The 27,538-nt window shown below is 39.1% G+C and overlaps 2 protein-coding genes across 7 annotated transcripts in view; both read left to right on the forward strand.

The window, feature by feature from the left end:
- Window positions 1-1,216, forward strand: part of LOC127414061 (protein FAM135A-like) — a 39,264-nt gene extending 38,048 nt beyond the window's left edge. For 4 of the 5 annotated variants that reach the window (XM_051651763.1, XM_051651764.1, XM_051651765.1 and 1 more), the window contains one exon: window positions 47-1,216. In XM_051651763.1, the coding sequence (XP_051507723.1) occupies window positions 47-252 (206 nt within the window). In that variant the 3' untranslated portion in view covers window positions 253-1,216. The remainder of the gene's footprint in view (window positions 1-46) is intronic. The other variant, XR_007892730.1, reaches the window with a different exon arrangement.
- A 1,791-nt stretch (window positions 1,217-3,007) lies between these two features.
- LOC127414064 (FERM domain-containing protein 6-like) lies at window positions 3,008-27,538 on the forward strand. 2 transcript variants are annotated; one of them, XM_051651771.1, is made up of 14 exons: window positions 3,008-3,108; window positions 8,975-9,174; window positions 10,114-10,204; window positions 14,835-14,914; window positions 16,019-16,098; window positions 16,625-16,820; window positions 17,633-17,788; window positions 18,919-18,984; window positions 19,501-19,569; window positions 19,729-19,903; window positions 22,281-22,553; window positions 24,402-24,533; window positions 24,740-24,792; window positions 24,877-27,538. In XM_051651771.1, the coding sequence occupies exons 2-14, from the start codon at window positions 9,097-9,099 to the stop codon at window positions 25,138-25,140; spliced, it is 1,713 nt and encodes a 570-aa protein (XP_051507731.1). In that variant the 5' UTR covers window positions 3,008-3,108; window positions 8,975-9,096; the 3' UTR covers window positions 25,141-27,538. The 2 variants fall into 2 exon arrangements, with proteins under 2 accessions (XP_051507731.1, XP_051507732.1); XM_051651772.1 differs by having other exon boundaries at window positions 16,022-16,098; window positions 24,877-27,537.

The following is a 27,538-nucleotide window of genomic DNA, read 5'->3' on the forward strand; positions in this document are numbered from 1 at the left end:
CTTCTTTTGCTGGTTTGTCTCTCACCATCTACTCATGTGGTGTCAGGTCCAGTGTATGCCGAGATGATTGAGAACCTTCTACTCCCTGTGCTTCAGAACAAAGACTGTAACTTGGTGCGTTATGACGTCATCCATGCGCTGCCCAACACCGCCAACTCTCTGATTGGCCGGGCAGCCCACATCGCCGTCCTGGACTCTGAGATTTTCCTGGAAAAGTTCTTCCTGGTGGCAGGACTCAAGTTTTTTCAGTAGCCTGCTTGATCAGACGAATCCGGAGCGAATACCTCACTGCAAATGGACCATGCCGAGCGTTTTTCTGATTTATTTTTTCACGGTTTTAAGTATGCTCTCAGAGGTGAAGAAAAATACATCAGTGTTATTTTCGTTGATGATATTGTTTCTATTTAGTCTGTTTTGAATGTGGAATTGCTCATTTTTATTTTTCTACTGCCATTGTTTTTTTAAAGGCTACTTTTACTGTTTTATTCATTATTAAGAAAATCAAGCCTCCTTGTGGTATTTTTTCAGTGTTATTTATGTTCATTTTTACCATTTTTGTTTAACAATTCATTCTAGTAAACTACCTTATGCTGAACTGGAAATGTAGCTGCTATAAAAAGAATTACATATTTATTTGGGGTGAAGATCCAGGTCTTCTTCATGGTAAAAGCACGTTCACTTGAACATTCTGGCATCTACAGATGGCTTGCATACATTTTTCTATCAAGAAATTGCCATTTGACTACACATTTTTTACAACAATCCTTTTTTTTTTATTATTACAATGTCAAAGGCTTCCTGAACATGGACGAACATTTGATTGTAACTGAAACGAAGCAGCCTTGGACTGTTTGTTGGTTTTATATGATGTTTCTAGGTGCCCATTGCATTATCATGCACAATCTTAACCCAGCCTGGTGTTGGGTAGCGAACACAGCTTGGCATGTTAGCATTTTTATTTTATTAAGGGGATACAGGTAACTAATTTACTGGGGATGGGTGTGGGCTAGATGGTTAGTCAGTTTAAACAGCACAAAACTAGTAATTGGATCATGTGGTTCTGGGAAAGTATTTATGTTCGGTTTCCTATGGAGGAGTTAGGTAATGCTTGTGTGCGAAAACACTTTAAATGAAACCTTGTTTTTGTTAAAATGGTTTTGTATCATGGACTCCACATTTCATTAAATGTATTTGCAATAATCACATTTGTGTCCTGTTTAAAAAAAAAAAACGTTTTTATGCATAAAGGCTATCATTTAGTTTCAATGAATTTTTCTCCAAAAAATGAACATTCCGTTATTATTTACTTTCAGTTCCGAACCAGTATGTTTCTGTTGTTTTATTTGAACACAAACAGAATTTAAGAATCTTTACGCAGCTCTTTTCCATACAATGACTGTTCATATTGTCCACAGCTGTTAAGATTATCAGTAAATAACAATTAAGTTTTCTTTCTGTTCCTAACACAAATCTATCGTATTACTTCAGAAGTATATATTACCTTATGGTGTAGTGGACTAAAGCACTGAACTGGTAAGTGGAAGGTTGTTGGTTCAATCCCCACAGCCACCACCGTTGTGTCCTTGAGCAAGGCACTTAACTCCAGGTTGCTCCAGGGGGATTGTGCCTGTAATCAGGGCACTGTAAGTCACTTTGGATAAAAGTGTCAGCCAAATGCTTAAATGTAAATGTAAATATTGCACAAGTCATATGGACTACTTTTAGCTTACAGTCAGAAATGGCTGTTGTTGTTTGGAAAAGAGCTGCATAAAGATTCTTCAGAATTTCTCCATTCATGTTTCACAGAATAAATAACAGCATATGGGTTTTGAACAGTGTGAGAGTGAGTAAATAATGACAGTTTTTAGAGAACTGTTCCTATAAGCTTAACTGAATTACTGTATGTTGTTCACTAGATGGCAGTGTTTACCATACTTTACCACACAATACTTTTGTATCATATTTAACTTCTGTTTGTTTAAAACGTAGTTTTAATTCTAATGTAAAACCAAAGTGTACCAAATAGCACCAGGAAAATGTTCCAGAGGCTTTCTAAATAATTGTTATTTAAGAATTTTAGTCTATGCTACACTATAGAAGAAAGATGCATCATCTTGTCAACCTTAGATGGAATAATCTTCTGTAATGACCACGCACCTAGTGTTTATCTGCATGTTGCCTCTTGAAACCAGCTGATCTTTGGAATGCGGGTCACTAAGGAAACCTAAAGACCTGAATGAAAAGTAGCCTGTTGAGCAGCACCACCCCTAGTTCTCCAGACTACTTCTCTAAATTGCTGTACGGTGCAGTAGGATGATGTCATGTTCTTTGGAAACGGGACGGTGGGAGATGACCTGGCCAGAGAAGTGTCCTATAAGTGAGAGATCGAAGGTCACGTGGATGTGAATATGATCACTACAGGGGGTCAGCAGTTGTAAACAGCACACCCGTTTTACTGGAATCTTTTGAACAGTTAAAATCGCCATTGGACAGCAGACATCTTTCACACAATGGAAGGAGAGAATAATCCTTGACGACCTGCCACGACCCCTAACAGAGCCTTAACCATCCCGCACACAAACACAAAAAGCTTAAACTGCTTAATGTCCCAATTAAGGCACTATGGAGATTTCTTGCTAGTATATTAATCACTGTTGTTTTAATTGAAGATTACTTTAATGTACGTATTTTATGTGTACAGTTTCACACATTCATCGAAGCGCTGTAAACTCTTGTCGCTACCTGTCTTTGTTGTGGAGCATTTTAAAGGAAGGTTTATACGTTTTCATTTATAGAGGGGGGTCGTGTTTATATTTATCACGACGTACAACCAGAGTGTTACAGCTTTCCTTAGTATTACAGCTTTACTTTGGATTGATGGTTGTTGAGGAAAACTGCCTCGTAGTTAAATCAGTAGCCTACTGCTGTCGTGTTAGTGGTAGTGTTTTATAGTCAAAACGTTCCCCCTCCCTCGCAGTGACATGTTGGTTCAGTCCACTCTGCTGCTCCGATTCTCACAGTCAGCGAGCGCGCATCTGTACTGGGGCGTCTACTGTAGTAAATTACCTTAACACCAAACAAGCAGTCACTCTGGATTTTCAATAAGCGGTAAGTGTTGTTTATCTTCCTCGTTTTATTGCATTTAATTTCATTCGCAAGAGTAAAGCATTGGTAAGAATGCTATTTTTTATGTTCTGGATTGGAGTAGTAGTTGTATTCAACAGGTGGACAGAGTGATTTACTATCATTTGAACATTAATGACAACTCTGGGGTTTTCTCTTTTAAAACTGCATGTTATTTATTAGTTTTGGACCCTCTTTTATATGGTACTGTAATTAGTTTGAGAAAACGTTTTCCCACAGTTTGCATTAATTGTTAAATTGTCAAATATTCCTGCACTAATCATTATTTTCTGATCATCGTCACACAGAATAACAATTTCCCCCCTTTTTATAGTTATGTAAATGCATTTTTTTTTTAATCTTATTTTTAACTCATTTTCAATTAAGCTCTATGGTCCACCTCACTGTTGTGTTTATACAGTATCGTGACACTAATCCTGAATATCAGCTTGTGTTGTATTTGGTTAGCTTTTCATTGATTTTTGTTTATTCTGTATTGTTATTCTCTGGTCCGTAAAGTCAAATTAAATTAGCTTAATGTTTGTTTGTGTCCATCATTGTTACTCAAACTTGCTGTCTACGATTGCTCTCCCACCTTTGAAGTCGCTCTTCATGTTTCTTCATATTATAGGCAGTGTGCAAGAATGCTGATAAATAGACAGTAGTACACTTGAGACACAAATGGTGGAAAAATTAGTTTATTTAAACTAAGTCTAGTCCTAATATGATGTTTAAGTCAATTATTGACATAATTGTGTGAATTGTTCTTCCCAGTTGTCCTAAATACAGTATGTACTCATCTAAAAGAAGGACTTGATGTACAAGCTCATCATGACAATATCATGATATTAAACAAAATTTAATTGAAGAGGTGAGTTCAACAGGGATTTGTTAGCTGTGTGAATGTTACAGGCAGGGAAGCGGTTGAATTTAATTGCGGATATAACAGAGACTCACCCTCTAACAAGCCTAAACATGAATGCACGTTCGAGGTATGACAATTCGTGACAAGATGATGAGTGATCTTTTCACAGCCACAGTTGGGTGGAAAAACTGCTTTTGACTTGTACCCTGATTCTAGTAGTTGGTAAAGCCATGTGATTAACACAGAGTGACCACAAGTGCATTTCCACTATCAACAACCATAAGCACTTTATTTCTCTTGAAGCGTCTGCCACAAGTATTGTTTGAAAATGTATTTTAATACACTTTCACCCTTGGTTTCCATTTATTTTCCAAATCCTTCAATGTCTTAAAGGGATAGTTCAACCAAAAGTGAAAATGATGTAATTATTTAGGCTACTCACTCACATGTAAGAAAGTTACATTGGTTTGGAACAACATGAGGGTGAGTAAATGACAGAATTATCAACTATGCATTTAGCAAACAAGCACATCATGCAGTTTAACCGGTTACCCTGGGGCTTATGAAAATTGATCAATATTTTTTCACTGGAATTGTGTTGTGGAATAGACACAATGTGCATGTAATGTTTTCAGAGGTGTTTGAATGTGAAGGGAATGGAACACTCCTTAAACACACAGCCGCAGTCAGTTTTGAACAGTTTGCTGGATGTTCTTAAAGGTGAAGTTTGTGATATCTGTGCCACAAGGAATCGCACAACTTTTTTCAAACTCCCCTAAACTCCCCCAACTTGTCATTGGTCGAACAAACAGATGGTCCTGCCCCAAAATTCACACCAGCCAGTGTTGCTGTGTCTGGCTGGTAGACATCCTCAAACAAACAGAGCCTTGTTTTGAAAGAACTTTTAAGGAAAAACAACCTGCGAATGGCTTACTTATAGTTGTCTCTTAATATTAAAGGAATTATTCACCCAAAAATGTAAATTCTCTCTTCATTGACTCACCCTCATGCTATCCCAGATGTGTATGACTTTCTGTCTTCTGGTGAACATGAACAAAGATTTTTAAAAGACCATCTCAGCTCTGTAGTTCCTTACAATCCAAGTGAAGGGGTACCAACATTTTGAAGCTAAAAGAGCACATAAAGGCAACATAAAAGTAATCCATAAGTAAGTGTTGGTGAGAAATGGATCAATATTTAAGTCCTTTTTTCAATCTCCACTTTCACTTTCACATTATTTGTCATTTTTTTTTTGGCGATTTGCATTTTTTGTATTGTCCCACCCCAGAGTCACGCCATTGGTTGAGCCAATGTTGCTGTGTTGGGCTGGTCGGGAATCGGAATGCTCAAACAAACACAGGTTTAAGAATTTTGAGCTTTGTATTTTTGTGCCGCAAAGCTACAGTGTTTACACTTTTCGGAGATTAAACGTACAAATGGATTATTCATAGCTGTTTCTGCATTTTAATCTGAGATAGGAGAAAGTATTTAAAATCAAAAAACACACTTTTCCTATAAGTTTGTGTGTGTTAAGATGTCTTGCATCTGACCCAATGTCCTCTAAGACCCCGTTTACACAAGGGCTGCAACTAACGATTATTTTGATAATCGATTAATCTAACAATTATTAGAACAACTATTCGACTATTCGGTGATTATTGCGACGATTAATCATTAGCTCTTAACCGATTATTCAGCTTGTGCCCTGACTTAAAGTGCCCATATTATGCTCATTTACAGGTTCATAATTTTATTTTGGGGGTCTACTAGAATAGGTTTACATTGTTTAATGTTCAAAAAACACATTATTTTTCTCATACTGTACATTACTGCAGTACCTCTTTTCACCCTCTGTCTGAAACGCTCTGTTTTAGCTCCTGTCTCTATAAAGCCCCCCATTCTGAAAAGCCCAGTCTGCTCTGATTGGTCAGCTAACCCAGTCTGTTGGGATTGGTCAACTGCTTAGTCAACTGTCTCGGAAATGTAACGCCCCTTACCATAACCGAGTTTCAGCTCCTGAGGCTTCCTGAGCAGCCCATTCCTGAGGCTGTCATTATGCAAATGTGTTACATAGTGACATAGCTAAGTCACGGAAGTAATGGCTGGACTGCAAACCAGGCGTTTCAGGCAGTTCATGAGCAGTGTTTTCTGTGGGAGAGAGTAACTCCCTTTGGCATGGACTTTATGCTTTGTAACTTTGCAGACCTTTTACATGCACAAACAGCTATATTACACACTAAAGGAAAGGTAAAATCCAAAAAAAGCATATTAGGGCCTCTTTAAAAGGTTGTATTAAACGTGCTTACTAACAATAAAGAGGACAAAATCATCTTTTAAAAATACCTCTAAATGACATTCACTGAATTAAAGGGGGGAAAAAATATATTTTATTAAGTTTAATTCACTAGAGAAATTCACTGCAAAAAATCCTTTTGTTATCAAGTGTTTTTGTCTTGTTTTCCATTTAAAATTGTGGTCGCATCGCTTTCAGTGATATAAATTAAATTAATCTTTTATAGAATATTGACATAAACTGAAGGAGCTGTCAGGTTCAGCTAAAGCCAGAATGGTTTTAGAATAAGCCATTAAGACTAATCACTTTCAGAAAAATACCATTAGGCTACCACAGTACCACAGCTCCCTATACGCATATTACGCAGTCTGTGTTGGGCACCAACTCCCTAGGGGGGCACCAAAAACTCCAGCGGCTGCCCTTACTCGCATGTTATACGTTATTCAAGGTCCCTGTAGCATTCGCGGAACACAGATTGCCTCGCGCTCGCACTTTCTCATCGCACCTTCGCACCATGCACCACGTTACCAGGGTAATGCCATGGAACTGAATGATTGATCACGTTCATATTTCATGATACTATCATGGTACTCCAAGGCCCAGAGCAAGGGTCTCGAGACAGGCCAGGTGTAATCTGATTAATCGATTTATAGATTAACCCCCATAAATCCCACCCAGCAGAGCGTTGCACCAACTGGGGCCCCGGCGGAAACCTGAAAGAAATATTTAGCAGTATGGACATTTGAGGTTCATAGAGATATGTAGGAGATGTACCAGTGCAATTGAGCAGTCTTGAAATAAATGGCATGTGCCGATGCCTATATTTCAGGTTGAACATAACAGAGCTGGGGGTTCTGAGTTTGTATTGTTACTGAGTTATTAATGTTGAGTTGCTGCTGAATAGTTCAGTTCCTAAGTGGACGAGGTTATCGGTCGATGATGGTCTATCACTACAGCTTATTTTATTGTTTATTATTTACAGTTAATTTCAAGACACCTCTTACATTGCATTGTATCTTAGTAGAGGTATGGAGTTCCCACAATGTTTGTTTGTTCTTGGAGATGCTTCCGGTATGTCAAATGTGATGCAAAACGCAGCTAACATAATATCTCATGCCTTTACATGTAGATTTATGCATTTTGCAGACGCTTTTATCCGACTTGACTTACAGTGCATTAATTCTATATGTTTTGTCTCACAGCACATGCTTTCCCTGGGTTCAAACCCAGAAACTTTTGTGTTGCTCGCACCATATTCCATAAGTTGAGCAACAGGAAACATGTTCAGTCTTTTAACTGTGCTTCCATTGTCTTTTACTGCTAGGAAAACTTTAGTAGGTTTTTTTCTATGTGCCATGTGTACCAAACCAAAGAAACAAGCAATCATGATGACATTAGAACTATAAAAGTTTTAAATTATACAGTTAGGACAAAAAGCTGGATTTCCCTGAGGCTGCAGCAGTTAACAGTAGTCTAGTTTAGGTGTCTTTATCATGTGAAATCATGCACAGGTGCGGAATGTCACGTTCGGAATTGCCTGGAGGTGTCTACACGCCCAGAAATATGTAATCACCACTGTAAACCAAAAAATGGCATAATTACAGCTAACAGATAATCAATATGTTAAAGTCAAAGTTGTCAGATTGATCTCGCTTGGTTCTGGTCAAAGAAATCACACTTGCTGGATTCATATATTTCATTTTTGTTTTTGTATTGATCCTGAGAATGAGATACATACAGTGGCCCTAAAATGTCCAAATTATGATACTTAAAAATGTCATTGCGTTATAGGCCATGTATTGAACTAAGTGGCATTTATAATAATGTTTTAAATGTACTCTGCTGGGGCACCAAACACAGTACGAACTTGAGAGGAACTGGCTTCATACATCCACTACAAACGACCTTGGGAAAAGTTGGTTCAAATGAATCGCAAAAGTGAGGTTAGTTCTGAGTAAAACACAAGCATAATTTGTTTGCAAATGACACTTGGTTTGATATTTTGTTATCTAATGCAATGACATTTATACATTTTTAAGTGTGGCCTAAATGTCCACTGTAATTTACCACTGTATAGCACGAACATCCATTGGAAAATGGGTGAAAAAAATATACAAACTAAATGTTTTTGCCGGAGTTAGTTTTGTATAAACAGGACAACATTTTCCTGGTGTTTCTGTTCAGTATGAACTCAGAGCAGGCGGAATTTGCCAAATAATGTGAGGAATGCTGCCGTAATGTTTTCACAGGTGAGGTTCTCTACATTGTGAAGCTCACTACACTACTAGGAAACTTGAAGTTCCACAAACATGTTCTAAACCACATGATCAAGTTTAGTGTTAATTACATAATTGCATAATTGCATATTTGTATAATCTGGCAGGGCTTGGAGGATTGTGCAATTTAATCAGCTTTTATTGCATGTCTGAATGCATGAAATATGAGTGCTGGACAAAACCTCGTATTCCAGCACAAACGTAATCAGCATTTCTGAATTATGCACATTTTAATTGTTGCTGTGTTTCTTTTTGATTGCTTGTTCTCTGCCTGAAATATGAGATCAGATTCAGAACATTAAAAGATATTTCTTCATAGAAGTAAAATAATTACATTTCTGAATCAATTCATTATTATTTTGTCTAGCAAGCTCCACTAAAAATATAAAAATCTAGTTTGTTTGTATTCTTTTGCAGAAAATTAAAAATGAAGAGGCCAAAAACTGTGAACAAAGCTTCTTGAGGAAAAGGTGGGAGTGAGGAGAGGCCAGTGTGAGTGTTTATGTGTGCATGTGTGTGTGGATGAAATTCCATAGGCCATGTCTGGTCCTGCCAAACAAGAGAGGACAGTGTGTGTCCTCCTTCCCACCAAGGAGATGCTGGATATCACAGTGGGGGTAAATATTCAGCGCCTGTAAAATGTCTTATTTTGATTTGCACTGTCTCTTCTGAAATCTTGCTAATGTCAAAGCTTTTATTCCAATGTGAATATGCTTTCTGTCATTGAAAGATGAGCTGTAAATGTTTGTAAAGAAATAAGCCAGAGGAGGCTATGTGAGACAGTGATTTCCCACTAGTAAGGGGCCGTTCACACTGAAAGAATTGTTACGTCTGTCTGCGCTGTTTTTCAATTAATTTTCGATGTAAACATGAGCTTGACGGATGTTCTTTCAGTATCTTGCACAGGAGTGCCACATTTTTAGACACCATGTCAGATTAGAATGTCAACTTTTAAAAACGCATTTCGAGACACCGGCGGTCTTTTCTATTCGTTGTGCTATCTAGCTTTTTAGTGCAAGAACATCTGCAGTCTGACTGGCCCCTTTGGGGTAAAACAGGTGAGGACATTTTGCCTAAAACCCCTTTACCATGGTAAAATCACTGTAATGCACAGGCTTGAGTGGCTTATTGCTGTTATAAATTGGCTGTAACAACAATATCATCAATATTAATAATAAACAATTACTTTATTAATATTAACAGTAATGTGTAACGTGGGTCATAAGCCTAAATTTAGCCGGTTTACGGTTGCAACTTGGTGCATTAAACAGACCCAGTGAAATCCCTTAACAAGTGCAGTTTTCATTCCTGTGCTGACATTTCCTACTGAAACAGGAAGATGGTTGGGACATGCATACATAGACTAAAAGGCAATTTCGAATTTTCCTGTTTTGATTTTATGGGTTTTTTATTAGAGAATGTGTGGTCACAGATGTCCTATTAGCTGCATTTTACAATAGCTTTAAACATGGCTCATCCAGTTGGATTTTAGAGTTAAAACGATCCTTTAGAACCTGATCAATTTTCAAGTTATTCTGTTTTTCTTTTCTTCCAAGTTGAAAGCAACAGGTCAAGAAGTGTTTCAACGTGTTTGTGAGCTTCTTGGAGTTAAAGAACTGCACTACTTTGGATTGACTTTAGTCAAAAGTAAGGATTGATTCTTCCTATTTATGTTCATCTCAAAAACTTGGATTTTGTAATCACAGCTGAATGACATGTTGGGGCATTTTACTTTTCTTTCACTGAAGGCTTTCATACCCCATTCCTGCCATGTTTATATAACACACCTGAAGGAAAGGGTTAATGGCCAGAGAGGGCAAAGGCCCAACAGCATTCAAAGCATTCGATTTCTTTTAATTCCCAGGGAAATAGAAATTAAATTATTTAAAACTGACGTTGCCCAGTTCTTTTGCAATTCTGATCAGCCACACTCCATTCAGATGAGAAGTGTTCATTTGGTCCATTTTGCTCTGCTTTTCAACGCCTCTCAGCCTCATTCCAATTTTTTCTCTTGAATAACTTTTACCTTTTTGTGTCACTTGCCTCTTGGACAAGAGCTTCTTTGTTTTTGTGTATTTGGGGGCCAGTGACCCCTGAGGCCTGGAATTTAATTATATTATCTTTAAGCCTGGAATTTACCATGATTCACCACTTCAGGGTAGAGAAGCAAAGGGAGAGAGCAGTGGATATTGGCTGAGTCTCTAGCAGGGTCACAACCTTCTTGTGATTAACCTGAGCGAGAGAGAGTATGAGTAATTTAGTGAGGGAGTTAGTGATGTGAAGTCAGCTGTGATAAAGAATGGATAAATTGAACAACAGAAATGGACTTAGTGTGAACTTGCTTTTATTAAAACAGGGTGATCTCCAGGGCTTAAATTAACCAGGGCTCTGGGCATAATTGCCATCAAAACCAACAAAATGCCCCAGATATTTGTAATCTGGATTTAATGATAATTTATTCTAGGCCTGATCTTGTGAATTATTTACCACTACTTTTTATATTCAATGTTAATTTGATTTTATAAGTAACAGCCATAATTGTTCAGATTTAGAATTTATTTAAATTAATTAATTTGAAGTAGTTTATGTAAACAGGCGACATGCAATACGTTTTAATACACTGATCAGCCACAACATTAAAACCACCTGCCTAATATTGTGTAGGTCCCACACGTGCCGCCAAAACAACACCAGCCCGCATCTCAGAATAGCATTCTGAGATGCTATTCTTCTCACCACAATTGTACATTGGGTTATCTGAGTTACCGTAGACTTTGACAGTTCGAACCAGTCTGGCCATTCTCGGTTAACCTCTCTCATAAACATGGCATTTTCATTCACAGAACTGCCGCTCACTGGATGTTTTTTGTTTCTGGCACCATTCGGAGTAAATTCTAGAGACTGTTGTGCGTGAAAATCCCAGGAGATCAGCAGTTACAGAAATACTCATACCAGCTCATCTGGTACCAACTATCATGCCACTGTCAAAATCACTGAGATCACATTTTTTCCCCATTCTGATGGTTGATGTGAACATTAACTGAAGCTCCTGCCCCGTATCTGTGTGATTTTATGCACTGCACTGCTGCCACATGATTGGCTGATTAGATAATTGCATGGATGTTTGTTGGTCCCAGGTGGACTGGTTTCAGTATTTCTGTAACTGCTGATATCCTGGGATTTTCACACACAACAGTCTCTAGAATTTACTCAGAATGGAGCCAAAAACAAAAAACATCCAGTGAGCAGCAGTTTTGTGGACGGAAAAGCCTTGTTGTTGAGAGTGGTCAACAGAGTCTACTGTAACTCTGATAACCGCTCTGTACAACTGTGGTGAGAAAAATAGCATCTCAGAATGATATTCTGAGATACAGGTTGGTGCTGTTTTGGCAGCACAAGGGGGACCTACACAATATTAGGCAGGTGGTTTTAATGTTGTGGCTGATCGGTGTATGTTTAATGGGCAATTATTGCCCCTTAATAAAAAAAGTTAATTTCTGACACTGGTGATCTCATTTATATTTGTAGGTATTTGTACAAGAAAAGTACTTGTATGTTTGAATAGACAGTGAAACGTACAATATCAGCATATTGACAGCTTCTAAAATGCAAACCCCTATATACGATGTGCTCAAAAGTTTGCACACCCTGGCAGAAATTGTGACATTTTGGCATTGATTTTGAAAATATGACTGATCATGCAAAAAAATTTCTTTTATTTAAGGATAGTGACTATATGAAGCCATTTACCATCACATAGTTGTTTGGCTCCTTTTTAAATCATAATGATAACAGAAATCACCCAAATGGCCCTGATCAAAAGTTTACATACCCATGAATGTTTGGTCTTGTTACAGACACACAAGGTGACACACACAGGTTTAAATGGCAATTAAACGTTAATTTCCCACACCTGTGGCTTCTTAAATTGCAATTAGTGCCTGTGTATAATAGTCAATGAGTTTGTTAGCTCTCACGTGGATGCACTGAGCAGGCTAGATACTGAGCCATGGGGAGCAGAAAAGAACTGTCAAAAAACCTGCGTAACAGGGTAATGGAACTTTATATTGATGGAAAAGGATATAAAAAGATATCCAAAGCCTTGAAAATGCCAGTCAGTACTGTTCAATCACTTATTAAGAAGTGGAAAATTCGGGGATCTCTTGATACCAAGCCAAGGTCAGGTAGACCTAGAAAGATTTCAGCCACAACTGCCAGAAGAATTGTTCGGGATACAAAGAAAAACCCACAGGTAACCTCAGGAGAAATACAGGCTGCTCTGGAAAAAGACGGTGTGGTTGTTTCAAGGAGCACAATATGACGATACTTGAACAAAAATGAGTTGCATGGTCGAGTTGCCAGAAAGAAGCCTTTAGTGCACCAATGCCACAAAAAAGCCCGGTTACAATATGCCTGACAACACCTTGACACGCCTCACAGCTTCTGGCACACTGTAATTTGGAGTGACAAGACCAAAATAGAGCTTTATGGTCACAACCATAAGCGCTGTGTTTGGAGAGGGGTCAGCAAGGCCTATAGTGAAAAGAATACCATCCCCACTGTGAAGCATGGTGGTGGCTCACTGATGTTTTGGGGGTGTGTGAGCTCTAAAGGCACGGGGAATCTTGTGAAAATTGATGGCAAGGTGAATGCAGCATGTTATCAGAAAACACTGGTAGACAATTTGCATTCTTCTGCATGAAAGCTGCGCATGGGACGCGCTTGGACTTTCCAGCATGACAATGACCCTAAGCACAAGGTCAAGTTGACCCTCCAGTGGTTCCAGCAGAAAAAGGTGAAGGTTCTGGAGTGGCCATCACAGTCTCCTGACCTTAATATCATCGAGTCACTCTGGGGAGATCTCAAACGTGCGGTTCATGCAAGACGACCAAAGACTTTGCATGACCTGGAGGCATTTTGCTAAGACGAATGGGCAGCTATTCCACCTGCAAGAATTTGGGGCCTCATAGACAACTATTACAAAAGACTGCACGCTGTCATTGATGCTAAAGGGGGCAGTACACAGTATTAAGAACTAAGGGTATGAAGACTTTTGAACAGGGGTCATTTAATTTTTTTCTTTGATGCCATGTTTTGTTTTATGATTGTGCCATTCTGTTATAACCTACAGTTGAATATGAATCCAATAAGAAATAAAAGAAATGTGTTTTGCCTGCTCACTCATGTTTTCTTTAAAAATGGTACATATATTACCAATTCTCCAAGCAAACTTTTGAGCACAACTGGACGACAAGTTCAGTACTCAATCCTATAGCCAGTCTCTTTGTTTATCAGTAAAAGACAACTTTTTAGTAAATGAAAATTATTTTTAATGGTAAACTTATTTATGAAATCCATATGGTACTAATAATAGTAATGCTCTTTGCATGGCAGAATTGAATTCTCATCAATCTCATCAACAATTTTACGCCATAACATTAACGTGTTTCATTCATTCACTTATTTATGTACGTGTGTGTTTGTGCTGTCATAATTGTTACAACCAGTCTTTTAAAATCACAAAGAACAGTATGAAACTGTTATAATGTGTAATTAGTTAAATGCATTAACTGCATGAAATTTGATGCAATAAAATAAACATAATTATGAATTCCACAAATTCATATTTCTGTATCCTTCATATATTCGTAAACATTTTACGTCTCGTGTTATTTTATGTATAAAGGTTTACACTTTAGATGCTGTCAGTAATGTTGATTTTGTATGTTTCTGTGTGTAACCAAACTTGTGGAAATGAATGTGTACTAGAACTACACTTTATGTATAAATACAATTTGTAAAAGATAGAAACCACTTTGACAAAAAAAGAGTGTGCTAGTAATGTTGTTTCCAAAAACTCTGGGAAATAACACATTGATTGATTGGTCTTAGCTAAATCTCCTTTTATTTTTCCATTGTGGCATTTATTTGAACCATCTTGATTCTGTTCTTGCACAACCTCCCTTTTATTGTTGAAAGTGTTTACGTGCTTTACTAAAAGTGCCAGAATTCTTTTGCAATTGTGAATGCTCTGGCATGAGACCGTTAGTTTTTACTGGGGTAAGTTTTGTCTGCTCTTTGGGGCTCTTGCATACCGCTCCCTGCGTTCACCAATGGCTGAACGAGTCTTTTCATTCCAGCCCATCTCTCTAATTGAGGTCATTGTTGGGTAGATTTCATGCATGATTTCATGATGCCATTGTTTGCTGTGTGTGAGCATTTACTAGATGTAGAGCATTTACGCTTGCTTCCTGTGTGTCCTTTTGGGGTTGATTAGACAATGAGCACATCTTTCTGGACTTGGAAGAGAAACTTGCCAAGTACTTCCCCAAGGAATGGAAACAGGACTCAGGGAAGGTGAGCCCACCACAGTCTTTCATCATCAGCTCCTAAACGACATTTTTTTACTCTGGAATTCCATGTTCTCTGGAATTCAGTCTCTTGTTTCACAATAATTTAAGTAATAATGCTTGTCTAAGCTCTAGGGTTTATACCCATACTGTATATCACTAACAAAAAAGGACCAAAGAATATCATGGCAATACCACAGTTTTTACTGTGTTGGTACCATGGTATTCTTTGAATTATGGTAGCTTGGTAATACCATGGTTCAGACCCACTTAATATTAGGTGTCTTTAACTACTATGTACTTATGCATTTGATATAATGTACTTATTATGTACATAAATGTTGTTGCAGTGCTCTTACATTTCAAGTACCTGCAGTTAATTACATCTATAGATACACTGTTAATCTTACCCCTTACCATAATCCTACCCCAACCCTTAACCTAAACCCTAACCCCTACCTCTACTTCCAAAACCTACCTGTACCTCAACCTCAGCAGCAGTAAGTGTGAATCTTGTGAGAATTTTGCAAAACAACATGTAGTTACACGATAAATACATTGTATTGTATGTATTTTAATGATATTGCACTGTAGTTAAAGACACCTATTATAAAGTGGGATCCATGGTTCTTTGTTTTTATCATGGCATGGAATTACTATGGAAGTACTGTGTGTAAATACTTTGGTGCATAAATATGATATTCATTCTGTACCATAGAATACTATATACTAGTATACTATATATACTGTATAAAATATCAAAGTACCATGATATTACCACCTGATACCATCACTGCACCATGTTCCACCACAGTTAATTTTTTTATAGGAGATGTGCTGTTGAGATTTGGATTTTAAAACCAAGAATGTAAAACATAGTTAGACAGCTGTATAATGTTATATAGTGATACACTGTCTTGTATTTACCCATATTTCACAAAACCAGTATTCGCTGATCCATTCATTTAAGCTCCTTAGCTCCATTACACTGTGGTAAGCAAGGAGGTTACAGTATGACAGATAAACACTAGTAGGCTGGTCAGGATTTGGGAGTGGCTTCATAATGAAGTGGTTGCCACAGTAACCTGGTCAAGCCTGTTCTTTCTCTCAGCAGGGGCCGCATAAGAGGTCAATCCCCCCCCTGCTCTGTCTCAAGGTTCAGTACTACGTGGAGAACGGCCGGCTCATCTGGTAAGACACAGGCCAGAGATTCCTGAACGTTTGAAGGGAGGAACCTTCTCCTCTGCCTCTTTCCTTCATTAGTTTTAATCCACCGGGTGGATGAGCCCGGTTTAAGTGGGCCTGTGATCTTGGTTTTTATCCGGTCTGTCTCTGAAAGCTTTTTTTTAATTAGGTTGAGGAACTTTACCCCTCTCATCTGGGTTTTGTGTAATTGAAAACTGCTCATAGTGAAACTTAATTTCTGATTTTCATTCATGCGGACAATAAAAAGACAAGGTGAAGGATATTGATGACATAGAATTAGCCTTGTCTTGCACAACTTTTCTTTTTCATATTTAATCTGGGTCTTGGATGTGTATATTAAATGAATCATTCAAAATGAATATATCAGACAAAAACGAATATTCTGCCATCATTTACAATTTTCACCTGGAAAAAAACACTAACTTTTTTCTTTAGAAAATGTAAAAATCTTGTTTGTTATTGTTATAATATCACACTTTGTCTCTCCCTCTTTCTCTATGATGTGGTACAGTGAGCGCAAAGCAAGAAAACTGTACTACTATGATCTGCGAGAACGTGTCCTGCGCTCCGAATGCAGACAGAAGGAGGAAGTGTATTTCCAGCTGGCAGGATACGCCCTACAGGCCGATCACGCTGACTACCCTCCAGAGGGCCACAGTCAGGGACACGCTGTTTATTTTCAAGCCAAAGAATACTTCCCTCCTTGGGTAAAGCTTCATTAGAGTGAACAAAGTATAGTCACATGCATTTGCATCTAAACAGGCATTGCTTACATTGTTTTTAATCAGAAGTTTTGGTTCAAGTTGACCAGTATTACTGGTCACCAACATATATTTTGGATGCTGGTCCCCAGCAAGGATCTCCCTACCAGTTTTCCTAAAGCAATAGTTGACAATGTCAAAATAGTTGACAAAATTATAAATTTGTCATCGTTTACTTACTATCATGTCTTCCAAACATGTATGACTTTCTTTGCTCCATGGAACACAAAAGGTGACATTTTAACACTAAAAAGGACAATAATATGTTGGTTCCTCTGAAAATTAATTAAATGCTATTTTCCAACACATTAGGGCCCACATAATTCATTTCCGTGTTTGTTTTCCCTTCAATATTGCTTTCATTTTCAATTTTACAACTTGTAGAAATCATGAAAATAACATGGAAATGATAAGAACGTTTGCCTCGGTCAGCTGCCTTCTCAAAAAATGCTGCCATGTTACTTTTAGATACAGATTGTGAGTTGATGCCAGAATATATATACAAAGTCAAATGCTCTCAGCATTTACAACGACCCCCTTTACAACTGGCTCACTCATTGCTCCATTCCCTTAAATGTTTGTATACCCCAGAATACAAAAACCTATTTGGTTTTAAGGAATAATCACCAAACGAGCCTTGACCAGCATGGAAATTCATGCTGGTCTTTTCAGTAGGAGTTATTAAAAGTCAAATAATGCATTTTAAGTGCACACACCCATTTCACAATAATGCCTGACCCGTGTCTGCTCTCTTATAGATAATTGCGAAGCGAGGCCTTGATTACCTGCTGTGTCACGGGCCCAAGGTTCATAAAGAGCTGTGGGGGATGTCCTCTCGCGACGCTATACTGCTCTTCATCAGAGAATCCTGCCGTCTGGAGGATGTACCAGTCACTTTTTATCGCTTACAGAAGGTCAGAGGTCACACATACTGTTATCAGAGGGTCAAGACATTCTAAGCTGTGGAATGTTGGGAGTACTTGGAAAAACATGTCCATCAAAGTGGAAGTTAAAGGTGAATTGTGTAATTTCTGCCCAACTGGGCACCAGATAGAATTGCAAACAGTTTGTTTGAGTGACCATGGATGCGTTTCCCAAAAGCATCGTAAGCCTAAGTAGATTGTAGAAACCACTGGTGCCAATGGTCTCTACGATCAACTTAAGCTTGCGATGCTTTTGGGAAACGCAGCCCTGACTGGTTCAACCAACGGTGTGAGTTTGGGGTGGGATGACCTGTTTGTCCAAACAATGAAGACGGGAGGGGACACTCATTATTTTTGCAATTCTGTTTGGTGCTGCTAGTGGAACGGAAATGTCACACTTCACCTTTAAGGGGATAGTTCAACAAAAAATAAAAATTCTGTCATAATTTGCTCACCCTCATGTCGTTCCAAACCCATTGACTTTCTTTTTTAATTAATATAATGGTCTGTCTTTTTAATACAATAGCAGTTGATAGTGACTAACTTTAAAGTTTAAAAAAGAATCCAAAAGTATCATACAAGAAGTCCATATGGCTCATGCGTAATATTATAACATAAATGAAGTCTTCTTAAGGCATACAATAGGTTTTGGTCAGAAACAGCCTGAAATTTAAGTAATTTTCCTGTGAATATCTTGATGTCCGCTGCATGTTCATTTATGCTAAGAGAGAAGCTCATTCAAGGTGGCTTGCATGTTCGTATACCTTCAGAAGACTTGGAATATGAAACACGAGCCAAATGGACTACTTTTATTATACTTTTGGGTGTTTTTTTAAGCTTTAGAGTGAGTCGCTATCAACTGCCATTGTATTGGTTATATCCATTAAAACATCTCCTTTTGTGTTCCACATAAAGAAAGTCATATGGGTTTGGAATGATATGAGGGTGAGTAAATTAATTTTCATTTTTGAGTGAACTGTTCCTTTAAAGCTCAGACTGAGAAGATACAGTATTATTAATTTTCTTTGAGCTGATCTCAACTTTTTCCATAGAAACTGTTTCTGCAATAAATATACCATCAATAAAAGCATCTTAAATTATCTCATGGGTCTTTCCTGCAGGACAAGAGAGAAGAGAAAGGATCAGCGCTTCTTGGACTCACTCTCAGAGGAATGCAAGTGTATCAGGTGAACACATGAGGTGTTTCTATGTATTGTGCCTTTTTTATGTATTATTCAGTGATTCACAGCAGTCCTGTGCTTTCTCTTTGAGCCTGTGCCAATCACCATGATGGAGCTCAAAAGACAAGCCTGACTGGAATGCATATATTAGATGCTTCAGGCCATAAACAGGGATTTAGAGTGCATGCCTTTCCACCGAGTCCTCTGATCAGTCTGTTAAAGCGTCTGGGGCCGGATTAAACTAAGCGCCCTGTGTCTAAGAGATCAAAGAGCCAGTGTGTTGTGGCCCCGACCCCAACCTTTAATAGGCTCCCTTTCTACTTTGATAAAATAAAAAAAAATAAAAAAACAGTATTTATATTTTACTCCTTTCTTATACTGACAAATAAGCTTATTACAAATTATCCAATATATACAACTTTGTTTTAAAGTAGTGTGTTTGAAGTGAGGTTTGTGAACAGTGTAAAGCAGTTTCATATGACTGATTGGTTTTGCTTGTTTTTATATTTCTGTTATTTGCAGGAGGTGAACAATGTGCGTGATCTGCTCTACGACTTCCCTTGGTTTCATGTGGGTCGACTCACCTTTCTGGTATATTTCATGTTACTACTTGCTCATTTTACTACATCACAACCTTCCTCACTGTTTGTCCTTCAATGAAGAGGTTTTGAGTTGGTTTATCTGAACTTTGAAATGTTACAGTGGTTTTGCCTAACCAAATCAAAGTTACCATATCCACTCTCTGCTCAGGGGAAGAAGTTTGAGATACAGCCCGATGGTTTGCCCTCAGCAAGGAAGTTGGTGTATTACACAGGTTCAGCTTTTCGTTCTCGCCATCTTCTGCTGCACCTGAGTTCCTGTCACCGGCTGTTCCTCAGCCTGCAACCTGCACTCAAACATCTGCACCAGCTTGAAGAATCAGAGGGTGTGTTCACATGGTTTTCATCATCTTCAAGCCCTTCATATTCTGTTTTGTGCTATTATTTTGTATTTTTTTCTCTTTAGTGGAGGTCATAAAAACAGGTCAGGTTTTTCACCTTAAAAAGAAGAAAAGGAAATTTTAAGACCTTTTATTTATAGACATTATTTACTTGACAAATTCTCATTACCCTTATTATTCCCTAATGTAATTGCATTCTCATTACTGTAACAGAGTAAAAATATATATACATTTATTGTTTTAAACTAATTCCAGGTTCAAGTTAAGCTCAATCGACAGCATTTGTGGCATCATTTTGACAACCACAAAAAAATAAAATATTCAACTCGTCCCACCTTTTCTTAAAAAAAAAAAAAAGTAAAAAGCAAAAATGGAGGTTACAGTGAGGCACTTAAAATGGAAGTGAATGTGGCCAATTTTTGGAGGGCTTAAAGGCAGAAATTTATAGAAGCTTATAATTTTATAAAAGCACTTACATTAATTCTGTTAAAACTCATGTATTATTTGAACTGTAAAGTTGCTTAAATCGTAATTTTTACAGTCGCTCTAGGGTTTTAGGGTTACGTCGTCATGACAACGAAGTTGTAAAACTGGCTATAACTTTACACGGAAAAAGTTAGTAAGTGATTTTATCACACTAAAATCATGTTAGCACACATATTGTTTGTGTCTTGTGGCTATAATTTGAAATAGTGAGTATTTTAACGTTTACGGATTAGCCCCATTCACTTCCATTGCAAATGCCTCACTGTGTGACGAGGAGGAGGGAGTGGCCGGGCCGTGAGGGTGCACGCCTGGCGCTGAGTAGCCCAATCAGCAGGAGAGAGATAAGAGGAGGAGCCGGGGATGCCAGAGAGAGAGAGAGACACACACGAAGCTGTGTGTGTGTGTTCGTGGTTCATATGTTCCAGTTTGATGTTATGTTATAATTAAAGTCTTGTTGAGTGTTGATCCAGTTCCTGCCTCCTCCTTTCCGAACCCTGGGAATGGAGAAAGACGTGCCGGCAGAGAGCCCTCACCGCTGACTTAGGATGATATGGTGGTACTGGAGCGGTTCGCTCGAAGGCGGAGGAGCCTGCTGCCATCCACCAGGGAGCGGAATTGCCTGCTGCCGGTCGCTAGAGGGCGGAGGAGCCTCTACCGTCCACCAGGGGGCAGGGGAGCTCGCCACCATCCACCGGGAGGTGGAGCAGCCGCTGACGTCTGCCAGGAGGCATGGCAGCTCGCTGCTGTCCGCCAGGAAGCTTGGTCCAGTGCCATCGCCCGGCGTCATGGAGGACCACTGCCCAGCTGGCCGAGGACCGAATGGTGGCATCTCCCCTCACCTAGTCCTACCCAGGTACCCAGGAGGCAGAGAAAACCAGCCGGCAAGGACATGGCCGAAGGGGCAACTCCTCCCCTCCGGGGGGGAAGTAAGTCAGTCCGGAGCTTTCCCCGTCCTGAATTGGGCAGTGGGTGTATGTGACGAGGAGGAGGGCGTGGCCGGGCTGTGAGGGTGCGCTGAGTAGCCCAGTCAGTGGGAGAGAGATAAGAGGAGGAGCCGGGGATGCCAGAGAGAGAGCTGTGTGTGTGTTCGTGGTCGATGTCTGTTATTATGTTCCAGTTTGATGTTATGTTATAATTAAAGTCTTGTTGAGTGTTGATCCCATTCCCGCCTCCTCCTTTCCTGAGCCCTGTTACACACTGGAAACCAGACATTTGTTTTTTTTGTTTTTTTAAAGAAAAGGAGGGACGAGTCAAAATGAATTTTTGTGGTAATCACTATTATGCCACAAATGCTGCTGACTGAGCTAAACTTGTATTGAACCCGGAATATTCCTTTAAAGCTAGTAAAATCAATACTACCATAACAAATTAGTACTTTACAATTTAAATAATATATCAATATTTTTTGCATTACAGTAATATGAATGAGATCTTTTTGTATTTCGGTAATGAGAATCGGGGGTGGGGGTAATTAATTTTAATTTTCATGAAAATAATGTCACAATGCAAAAAAATTTAATGGTCCTAAAAATAGACTTCACTTTCTTTAAGCAAAGTACAATTTTTTCCATTTGACTATGGGGTGAAATGTGACCTGGACATATTTTTGATTGATTTACTGGTACCTATATTTTAGATATATTTCTTTTGAGTTTCATCTATAATCTGTGAAGTATTTATGCCAAAATACAATTTCTTTCTTTTTATGTTGGGGTGATATATGACCAGAATGAATCTCACAGGTTGTGTGAGATTCAACCTGATCAACAACAAAGAATTACTGTATATTACCGTGTCAGGCAGTTTTTGACTAACTGGACACTTTCCCTCTCTTTTCTCCTCTCTTATCTCTCCATTTCTCCCTGTCTGTATCCAGAGAAGAAGAGGTACCGTGAATCATACATCAGTGATGAGCTGGATCTAGATCAGCCCTGCAGTGAGGGCAGTCCCCGTCTGTCCCGACACTCCACCAGCAGCTCCGGCATCGAGGCGGACACTAGGCAACGCAGCGTCTCTGTAGAGTTGGTGTCCATGGAGGAGAAGGAGAAGTCCTTTATCTCTGCTGTCAGTCATGACTCCTCACACACCTCTGGCATAGACACAAGCAGCAAATCCCGAACAGATGTTGAAGTTGAGTGGCAGGATGAAGGTGAGGATGGATGAACATCAGTGCCACCTAAACCTACAGTTGAAGTCAGAAGTTAGCATACACTTAGGTTGAAATTATTAAAACTCATTTTTTAACCACTCCACAGATTTCATATTTTCGTCGTTTAGGACATCTACTTTGTGCATGACACAAGTTATTTTTCCAACAATTGTTTACAGACAGATTGTTTCACTTTTAATTGACTATATCACAATTCCAGTGGGTCAGAAGTTTACATACACTAAGTTAACTGTGCCTTTAAGCAGCTTGGAAAATTCCAGAAAATGGTAGGCTAATTGGCTAATTGGAGTCAATTGGAATTGTACCTGTGGATGTATTTTAAGGCCTACCTTCAAACTCAGTGCCTCTTTGCTTGACATCATGGGAAAATCAAAAGAAATCAGACCTCCAAAAGTCTGATTCATCCTTGGGAGCAATTTTCAAATGCCTTAACGTACCACGTTCATCTGTACAAACAATAGTACACAAGTATAAACACCATAGGACCACGCAGCCATCATACCGCTCAGGAAGGAGACGCACTCTGTCTCCTTGAGATGAACCTAGTTTGGTGCGAAAAGTGCAAATCAATCCCAGAACAACAGCAAAGGATCTTATGAAGATGTTGGAGGAAACGGGTAGATAAGTATCTATATCCACAGAAAAATTAGTCCTATATCGACATAACCTGAAAGGCTGCTTCGCAACAAAGAAGCCACTGCTCCAAAACCGCCATAAAAAAGCCAGACTACAGTTTGCAAGTGCACATGGGGACAATGATTTTACTTTTTGGAGAAATGTCCTCTGGCCTAATGAAACAAAAATTGAACTGTTTCGCCATAATGACCATCGTTATGTTTGGAGGAAAAAGGGTGAGGCTTGCAAGCCGCAGAACACCATCCCAACCGTGAAGCATGGGGGTGGCAGCATCATGTTGTGGGGGTGCTTTGCTGCAGGAGGGACTGGTGCACTTCACAAAATAGATGGCATCATGAGGAAGGAAAATTATGTGTATATATTGAAGCAACATTTCAAGACATCAGCCAGGAAGTTAAAGCTCGGTCGCAAATGGGTCTTCCAAATGGACAGTGACCCCAAGCATACCTTACCATAGGACAACAAAATCAAGGTATTGGGAGTGGCCATCACAAAGCATTGACCTCAATCTGATTTGTGGGCAGAACTGAAAAAGCATGTGCGAGCATACAGGTGTATGTAAACTTCTGACTTCAACGTGTAGAGCATTGTCACCATTGTGTGTACATTTTTTTCAAAACCGAGTGAACTCCTTTGCTGTCTACGGTCCACATAGGCAGCTACCTTTTAAGGCAGCACCCAAACATAAGTGAGCGATTTTAAATGCTCTACATACAGTAGAAGGCAACATAGAGAGGGTTTTGTCTTGTTTAGGCACCACTGTGACGTTTTAATGAAGGTATTAAAAGCGTCACAACAGTTTTTTTTTTTTTTATTTTAGAACCACATTCCATCAGCCAAGCTTCATTTCAGACATATAAAAAAAAAAAAGAAAAAAAAACTGCCAACAATATAAAATTTCACTCGTCACATAATCACTCTATCTACTGATAGCTGGGCATTGCTGGAATTCCTCACATATGTAGTCTTGCAGTGGAATAGCTGAAGAGTGTTGTTTTTTTTTTTTTAGTCTATTTGCTAGACTCGCTTGACTTGCAAATCCTTGTCCTCAATCTCTTAAAAAGCATCACGTTCAAATATCTGACAGTGAAAGACAATTTCCAAATATTTTGTCATGACAAACTAGATCTGATTATGCAGAGATTAACCCAAAGTGGACAGCTTGATCATTGTGATTTATTCTAATTCTAGATTTGCAGGAAATAGTGAAGGAGCCTGGGGAGGTCTCTGTGGACGACCCTGAGGATATCTTGCGATTGGCTGAACTACTGGAGGTTGTGTCCATCGACTGTCCTGCCATCCAAACAGATGTTGAATCTAAAGGTGATTAATCAAAAGCAAATGATAATTAATGGTGCTCATTAAGCTATTACTGTTGCTCATAATTGGGGTTAAAGATTTCTCAAAATCTGACTTACACCTACACTTTTTGTGCTACAGGTTTGTGAATGTATTGTAAAAATTTTACCAGCAAAGACTTTGATGAAGGTTTCATTCTGAGTGTGTTTACTGTAACATCTGTTTTACAGGTCTTCAAATTAGTTCAGTTCAGATGGGCAATGACCAAAAGGACATGAAAGAGGTTAGCCATCTACTCTGTTTTGTCAAATCTTTCCCCCTTTCATTCCTTCATCCTCTCACAAGTTTCTCTCATCACTCATTCCAGGTTTCGATTTGGAAGGCTTTTAACCCCGCTGACCGCCAGAGCTTCAGTCTGGATGACGTGCGGCGGTTCTCCCCTCTTCTCCCATTGGGAATAGCATTAGTTCCAGACACCTCCCACAGCTACACATTCGGGCTGCCACACTCCCCAGGTTGTTCTCCGACCAACCCCTGTTCAGAAAAACCTTCATTCTATGGCCGGCGCTCCACAAACTGTTTGTCTCTGGACATGTTGGAGAATAACCAGCCACTGGAGCTTCTCCTTTAAGAAACAAAAAGACTGCAGCCTCCTGTTGTATTCAAGCAATTTAAATGGACAGCAGAAAGAAGACAAAACCCAGGTGTTATCAGGGCATTTTCACCAGGAATTTCATTAAGACTGAACCATACAGTTAAAGCTGTAGTAGGGTAATTTTGTTTTTGTTTTTTTAAATACTTTCTCCTATGCCAACTTAATACGTAGAGACAACCGTAAGTAAGCCATTTGTTGATTTTGCTAAAAAAAAAAAAAAAATAAACACTCTGGCACTCTTAAAACATTGCTCTGTTTGTTTGAGCATTCCAATCAGCCCAACACGGTTACATTGACTCAACCAATGGTGTGAGTTTGGGTGGGACTATCTGTTTTTTCTGACCAATGGAAGACTGGAGGTGTGTTCGGGAAACCTACTGAAAAACAGTCATCAATTTTGCCATTCAGTTTGGTAGCGCTAGTAGCACAGAAATAACACTTCAGCTTTGTGTTTGTATGCTTATTGACTGCAGGACAACATGAACATTTGTGGGTTGTTTTACAGATATTCAAAATATCTAGATTGTGAATTTTGTGAACAAACTTCCCTGCAGAACTTTGTGTGGATAATCTTACAAGGACAAAGACATTTATCGACAAGCGATAAAAGCTCTTCCATGTAAATACATCTATATACAGCTGTTCTAACTAGCCACAGTGAGTGACAGAACATTTTGTTGCACACTTGGTTTCTATTTTCACATGTTTTTAACTTTCCAAATACTTTTTGGAGCTACTGTAGCTCAGTTGTTAATCTATAATGTGATACTATAAGATTCCACCTTTTCAGAGTCTTTTGAATTTTGTACATGATAATCTTGTTGACATTGGACATGCATCTTCATTTATGATGGGGGGGTTGTTGCAGCGTGAAGCAAAAATCAGCAATCATGAATAGAGTGCCAAAAGGATACTTTCACACGTTTTCTACAAGATCAACCAGGTTTATGGAATATATATGCGTCGGTGCACAGCCATTTTCAGATCTCTCCAGAGATGTTCAGTCGGGTTCAAGTCTGGTCTCTGGCTGGGCCACTCAAGGACATTCACAGAGTTGTCCCGTAGCCACTCTTTGTTATCTTGGCTGTGTGCTTAGGGTCGTTGTCCTGTTGGAAGATGAACCGTCGCCCCAGTCTGAGGTCCAGAGTGCTCTGGAGCAGGTTTTCATCAAGGATGTCTCTGTACATTGCTGCATTCATCTTTCCCTCAATCCTGACTAGTCTCCCAGTTCCTGCCGCTGAAAAACATCCCCACAGCATGATGCTGTCACCACCATGCTTCACTGTAGGGATGGTATTGGCCAGGTGATGAGCGGTGCCTGGTTTGCTCCAGACATGATGCTTGCCATTCAGAGTTCAATCTTTGTTTCTCATGGTCTGAGAGTTCTTCAGGTGCCTTTTGGCAAACCACAGGCGGGCTGTCATATGCCTTTTACTGAGGAGTGGCTTCCGTCTGGCCACTCTACCATACAGGCCTGATTGGTGGAGTGCTGCATAGATGGTTTTTCTTCTGGAAGGTTCTCCTCTCTCCACAGAGAAATGCTGGAGCTCTGTCAGAGTGACCATCGGGTTCTTGGTCACCTCCCTGACTAAGGACCTTCTCCCCCGATCGCTCAGTTTGGCCAGGCGGCCAGCTCTAGGAAGAGTCCTGGTGGTTCCAAACTTCTTCCATTTACAGATGATGGAGGTCACCATGCTCATTGGGACCTTCAATGCTGAAGAAATTTTTCTGTACCCTTCCCCAGATCTGTGCCTCGATACAATCCTGTCTCGGAGGTCTACAGACAATGCCTTGGACTTCATGGCTTGGTTTGTGCTCTGACATGCACTGTTAACTGTGGGACCTTATATAGACAGGTGTGTGCCTTTCCAAATCTTGTCCAATCAACTGAATTTACCACAGGTGGACTCTAATCAAGTTGTAGAAACATCTCAAGGATGATCAGTGGAAACAGGATGCACCTGAGCTCAATTTTGAGTATCATGGCAAAGGCTGTGAATACTAATGTACATGTGATTTTTCTCATTTTTTATTTTTAATAAATTTGCAAAGATTTCAAACAAACTTCTTTAACGTTGTCATTATGGGGTATTGTTTGTAGAATTTTGAGGAAAATAATTAATTTAATCCATTTTGGAATAAGGCTGTAACATAACAAAATGTGGAAAAAGTGAAGCGCCGTGAATACTTTCCGGATGCACTGTATTGTAAATGCACATATTAAAAACATGCCCTTATACACATTCCTTTCAGTGAAAGGAAAGCACACAGAATGAAAAATCAGAATCAGAATGAATTTTATTGCCAAGTATGCTTACACATACAAGGAATTTTTCTTGGTGACAGAAGCTTCAAGTGCACAAACAATACAGCA

This window comes from Myxocyprinus asiaticus, chromosome 23 (assembly GCF_019703515.2).
Source record: "Myxocyprinus asiaticus isolate MX2 ecotype Aquarium Trade chromosome 23, UBuf_Myxa_2, whole genome shotgun sequence".
Lineage (NCBI taxonomy): Eukaryota > Metazoa > Chordata > Actinopteri > Cypriniformes > Catostomidae > Myxocyprinus > Myxocyprinus asiaticus.

What these genes read in the sequence shown, in the direction of transcription:
- LOC127414064 (XM_051651771.1), top strand. Translation starts at nt 9,097, where the DNA reads ATGTCTGGTCCTGCCAAACAAGAGAGGACAGTGTGTGTCCTCCTTCCC. An exon ending in GGAAACAGGACTCAGGGAAG is followed by an intron (nt 14,915 to 16,018) that starts GTGAGCCCACCA and finishes TCTTTCTCTCAG; the next exon opens with CAGGGGCCGCATAAGAGGTC. An exon ending in TGGGTCGACTCACCTTTCTG is followed by an intron (nt 19,570 to 19,728) that starts GTATATTTCATG and finishes CTCTCTGCTCAG; the next exon opens with GGGAAGAAGTTTGAGATACA.